Source organism: Phacochoerus africanus, chromosome 5 (assembly GCF_016906955.1).
Source record: "Phacochoerus africanus isolate WHEZ1 chromosome 5, ROS_Pafr_v1, whole genome shotgun sequence".
NCBI classification, from domain to species: Eukaryota; Metazoa; Chordata; class Mammalia; order Artiodactyla; family Suidae; genus Phacochoerus; species Phacochoerus africanus.
Genome location: NC_062548.1, coordinates 106,092,607 through 106,098,668, shown reverse-complemented (window position 1 = coordinate 106,098,668; position 6,062 = coordinate 106,092,607). Strand labels below are relative to the sequence as shown.

General features: G+C 37.9%; 1 protein-coding gene across 1 annotated transcript; it reads left to right on the top strand.

The window, feature by feature from the left end:
* The first annotated feature begins 3,007 nt into the window (after window positions 1–3,007).
* Window positions 3,008–5,167, top strand: LOC125126854 (tetratricopeptide repeat protein 39B-like). Its single transcript, XM_047779225.1, has one exon. It carries the CDS (start codon window positions 3,161–3,163, stop codon window positions 4,916–4,918), a length of 1,758 nt encoding a protein of 585 aa, XP_047635181.1. The 5' UTR covers window positions 3,008–3,160; the 3' UTR covers window positions 4,919–5,167.
* Window positions 5,168–6,062: the final 895 nt, after the last annotated feature.

Below are 6,062 nucleotides of genomic sequence, written 5' to 3'. Positions count from 1 at the left end.
ATTCACCTGATTCTCCCAACCGCTCTTTGGTAGAAGTACTATGATTCCCTATTTGCAGATGAGAAAACAAGGCACAGTAAAGCCAAGCAAGTGGCACATTAGGATTCAATCCTTACTGGTCTAACTTCGTCGTCTGTGCGTGTTACCATCTTATAACCTTAGGGATAAGCCTCGTTAAAGAAATATGCCCAGGGTGATTTGGAAGACAAGAGAGAGGCACCTCATCCAGCAAAGCAGAATTGCCAAAATCTGGTCACTGATGGGTATGGGAGGAGAAAATAGAATCTAGGGTGAGTGATGGTATCAACCATCTAGGTGGGATACAAGAGAAGAGGGAGGAGGAGATGGTTTTGGGAGTCAATAAATAACATCACTTTTCCTTCCCTGAGTTCAGAACCAATGAAATATAGATGCAAGAGTTAGGCAGAAGAAAACCAAGACATGACCTCTTTAATTAAGTTGATGATTAATGTGACTTCAGAAGTGCTGCAAAGTGGGCTCACTAATGTGGCCCCCCCTTAATTAAACAGATGGCAGTGGTCCCACATGTAGCTAGAGAGCAAAAAACAAATGCTCCCTGTTTTTTTTTGTTTGTTTGTTTTTTTGTTTTTTTCAGTTTCAAACTTTGCACAGGCTGGTTCTAAAAGAAGGAATTCAGAAAGAATAGAGGGACACCTCCCTAGTTCCCTCTGTCAACTCCCAGCCAGAAGTTGGCCCATTAGCAAGTATTCCCTGGCAGAAAAGTCCCCTTATGGGAATATTAAGAATAGAGAATAAGGGAAATAAGGAGAGGTTGGGAAAAGAGTATGGACTTTGGGTTATAAGATGAATAAGTTCTGAGAATCAAATGTATAATGGTGACTAAAGTGGTAATACCGTGTTGTGTAATCGAAATTTTCTGAGTATAACTTAGATGTTCTCACCCCCCCAAAAATCATCATGTTGTACACTTTAAATATCTTAGAGTTTCACTTGTCAATTTTACCTCTATAGAACTGAGGGGAAAAAAATAGGAAAATATCCCTCCATTAACATCTCTGAAAATTTATATTATTGACTATATAAGTAATAATTCTTGAGGTAGGTGAAAAATAGAATCCCAATCCCCGAAATGTTAGAGAACAATATACAAATAAATCTGGTACAGAGAATTCATTATGGTTATATCTTTATGTCCTCTTAGGGAGTAGCAAACCTAGCAATTATGTGGCAGAAAGATGAGTTCACAACCTGCCTTCAAGAAATTCCTAGAAAGATGTTGCGGGCACCTGAATTCATTTAGCAACCATTTATTAATACGTGCTTTGTTCAAGGGGGATGTGCTAGAAATGGGGTAGGATGCTGAATAAAATACAAAGTGTGCCTTCAAGCTCCCAGCTAGTGGTGAAAACAGGTGTATAAATAAGTACAATGCAGTGAGTTGAACATTAATAGAGACACAGAACACCATCAGAGTGATTATGCTGACATATTTAGGTAAGGTTTCAGAAAAGGTAAAGTTTGACCTGTCTTGGATGGAGAATAGGGATTCTTTTATGCCAGAGGTAAAGCACTTTGTCCTTGAGTTGACCCTGGCCCTCATCTAGGTTTCTCTAGCCAACCTTAATCTAGCTACTACTACTGCAGCCCCAAGAATAATTTCCTTCCTAATGGGCTGCATAGCTATTCTGCTCAGAGCTGAGCTTTTTAGATAATTAACCTGACTTTTCAATGGATGGTTATTACAATTGCTAATGCTGAGACATAACTAAATCTTAGGTGTAAAAACAAGCAATTCAGCTAAAAAAATATCTTTGAAGCTGTCCTCTCCCATTAATTTTCATTTATATATAACTTATTTTCCCTCTTTTTTCTTTCTTCCCCCCTGTATAAAAATCTTCATGTCTTTCTTCTGGTTTTTTCTCTTTAATTATTCTCCTCTGTCTTACTTTCTCCTCTGTCTTTTAATATATAAAAATAAAGAATTAAAGTACATTTTAAACTATGTAATTGTAAAGCTTTGTAATAATTACTAAGTATTGTGGTTATGATTTCTATTTTTAAAAATAATAATTGGAGCTATTTTATTATTATGCATACATTATTATGAATACATTGCTGTTTGGGGTTGGTTTTCCATTGTGCCTACCCCCACCCCACTGTCCTACCAAGATACTATAGTAATGCTGTGATAAAAACTGTAGCATTTGCATTTTTTTCTTTTTCTTTTCTTTTTTTTTTTTTTTGTCTTTTTAGGGCGGTACCTGAGGCATATGGAGGTTCCCAGGCTAGGGGTCCAATCGGAACTGTAGCCGAAGAGCCACAGCAACGTGGGATCCGAGCCACGTCTGCAACCTACACCACAACTCATGGCAATGCCAGATCCTTAACCCACTGAGCAAGGCCAGGGACCAAACCTGCAACCTCATGGTTCCTAGTTGGATTTGTTAACCACTGAGCCACGACGGGAACTCCCTGAATTTTTTTTTTTAATTGCAACAATGTGAGGAAATCTTCCTAGTTTGCACAGCACTTTCCAGGTCCAAAGTCCTATACAACTAGCCATAATATTTTATCAATACCTAGTTGTCTATTAAAGTATATGTAAGAATAGCATGGGATAGGTTGTCATTTCCATAACCTTTATTCTTCGGTCTAGACAGCTTATCCTTTCATCTAGTCTTAACTAGGATCTGTTCTAGTCTTAACTAGAGACCGCTTCTTTCCAGCCAGATTCTTGCCCCCAAGCCTTCCTATAAAGAACTCATTTTCTTTGTACAGCTATCATTGTATAGTTTTACAGCACAAATACACAAATGAATGATCTTATGAAAATGATAGATTGACGGGATGGCTAGCAAAAGAACTCAGTTTACAAAGGATATGCTTCACAGTGTTCTCAAAGAGCGTGTTTTTTTTTAGTACATGCCAGATGATTTGACCTTTGCAGAAATACATCTTCTAGGCAAATAAAATTATCTTTTTTTCCCTCTTTGTCTGACATAGATGAGAATATCCAAATGCTGCACCTCACAGCTATTAGTTTGTTTGCCTCCATTTTAATAGCAACAGCTCAGGCCGGGAAGAAGTGACCCCAGTCAGGAAGCAGGAGCTACCATTTTTGCAGCCCCAGATATTCCACCTCAGATCTATTTCCCATCTCTAAAGTGGGGAAACAAAGATGTCACTTGCTCTGAACAGAAGAGAAAATAATAAGGATGACTTTACATCATTTAGTAAGGGAGAAAATGATAAAGAGGAAAAGTTTGAAGACGCCTATGAAATGATCCCTGCAGCAACAACAATGGATCTCATATCTTCCCTGGAAGAATGCACAACTGGATTGTATTTGTTTCTGAATAATAGATTCTCAGATGCCATAAATCTCATTTACCCCTGGTCGAAAAACAGCACATACCATGCTCTAATTTACAGCATCCTTATGGTTGTTAAGGCCATCCTGACTTTTGATCCACATGATATAGACATTGGGCTGACTGCGGCAAAGGAAGCTTTGAGAACCTGTAACAATTTCCGCAGAAAATCTCGGATGATGAGTTTGTCTCATCTAGTGAGTAAACAGGGCATAAAGGCTATCGAAGAGGAATTGCATGCAGAAGTCTGCTACGCTGAGTGTTTGATCTTGAAATCCACTGTAATGTTTATACAGGATGACAGTGTGCTTAGTTTACTTAAAAGTGGCATCAACATTGGGTTAAGTTACCAAATATACAAAGACTGTCAGCAGGTACTAACACAGATACATAATTACCAAAGCAAAACCTATAAACACCTGGTTGGAGGCATAAAGTTTGGACTTGGTGCATTCAATTTGATATTATCACTTGTGCCACCAAAGACACTTAAACTACTCAACATTGTTGGATACTCTGGTGATAGAGAGGTAGGCTTGACTTTGCTTCATGAGAGTGCATCTGAATCCCATATAAATAATATCTTAAGTGTTTTGACTCTATTCTTTTATTACAATTATATCTCTGTAGCTTTTGGTGTTGAAAAAGGCCACAGTTCTGCTATAGAGAATCTCTCTCTAATCTACCTCCAGAAATTTCCAAACTGTGTCATACTTAAATTTTTTCATGCACGTTTTAGTATGCTGAAAGGAAGTTTTAAACGTGCCCAGTTAACACTGGAGGAGTGCATTTTTATTCAGAACGAATGGAAGCAGGTTCATCACCTCTGTTACTGGGAACTCATGTGGTGCTACATTTTTCTGCTGGAATGGAGGCAGGCTTACCACTTTGCTGATCTACTGTTTCAAAATAGCAGATGGTCCAAGGCAATATATTCATTCGCTAAGGCCTCACTACTGGCCGTGCTTCCTTCTGACTTTTTGAAATCAGTAAGTGAAGACATGAGCTCTCTCTTCTTAAATGTGGATAACCTGAGAATCAGAATTTTAGGAACTTCTGTGCCAATAGAAAAGTTTGTTGCTGAGAAGGGTCAGCGCTATGGTAGTACTCCTGGCTGGTTTACAGCACAGCCCATCCTGGAATTCATTTATGCCTGGAGTGGTTTCCGAGTCATGAGCAAAAGGCTAGAACTTATTTCCACCTGGCTATCAATAATTGACAAAGGAGAAGAGCTCTTACGAGAAAATCCAAATAAAGAGTATGGAATTGATGACATAAGTTTGCTAAATTTATTGAAAGGTCTGTGCCTAAAATACTTGGGAAAATATTCGTTGGCTGAGCACTACTTAAATCATGTCATTCAAAAGGAGAAATTGTTAAAATATGACCACTATTTGGTGCCATATTCTTACTATGAACTGGGTATTCTATACTATCTTAAAGGAGATTATGCCAACGCAATAAAAAGCCTAGAAAACATAAAAAACTACAAAGACTATTCCATGGAAGCCCGATTACAGTTTAGGGCTCATGTGGCCCTTGAGCAAATAGCTAAAGAGAAATGATTTAGACACAAATTGCGGTTTTGTTTTTTTATGAGTGAAATGTCTACAATCGGCAAGGTAATTAACAGCTACAAAAATAATTTCTTTGTGGAAGAAATCCAAGAAGAGGCAGCTGCTAAGAATGTGACCAGTAACAAGGAAGAAAGGAATTGGCTCTTACGTTTCTCTCTTTCGTTCTCTATACCTATAAAATGGAATGTCTTACACTGGCAAATGGAGTGATGCACTTTCTTGAAAAAGAAAAGGCAAATGATGTACATTATAAAATTTTCTGGCTCCTTTATATGTTATGAATTTATCTATTAAGTTACACATTTTTTTAAAAACTCAAAAAATGTTTTTTTTAACATCTCACTAGATTATGTGCAGCTCACAAATAAAATAGGGAAAGTAGCTATACTAGGAATCCCAGTGCCTGAACATGTTTTTATTTAATTGTTAAAGAAAGAAAAGAAAAAAGAGGAGTTCCTGTGTGGTGCAGGAGGTTAAGGATCCAGTGTTGTCATGCAGTGGCTTGGGTCATTGCTGTAGCACAGGTTCAATCCCTGGCCCAGGAACACCACAGGTGCAGGGGAAAGAAAAAAAAGAAAAAAGACTTAAGGTCTTACTGACATTTCAAAACAGTGATGCACTGAATAGCATAGACTCTGAAAAGTTTTCCCTCATACACAATACTTTTTATTGGCTCTTTATACCAGAGAAGATATCTTCCCTTGTATGATCAGTGGTATATTTTACCCTTTCTCATTAGGAAGCTCAAATCTGGGCCTATAATTAGCTACAGAATAGAGAAGAAAGAGGCCTCCCTTCCACACACAGAAACCCTTTGAAGATAATTGGAGGAAAATAAGAGGATAGATTCCCTGGATAGAGACTGGGCTATTGGATGGAGAGTTTAGTTACTGTACAGTCCTCTCTTTAGTTGCCCTCCATAAGGTATAATTCCTATTAAGATCAATTTTTTCACATAATTAAACCTCTTGCATCTGTCCTGTTGCCATTGTTAATGGGCTAATTTGAGAGTAAACAGCAGCTGTAGGAATGGGGCTTTATATTGTTTTACCTGCTTTAGGGATAAAATAAATTCCTAATTTCCAGACCATTAGGTCTGGCTGAGTGTATTCTCTTTGCATCACCCTTGGAG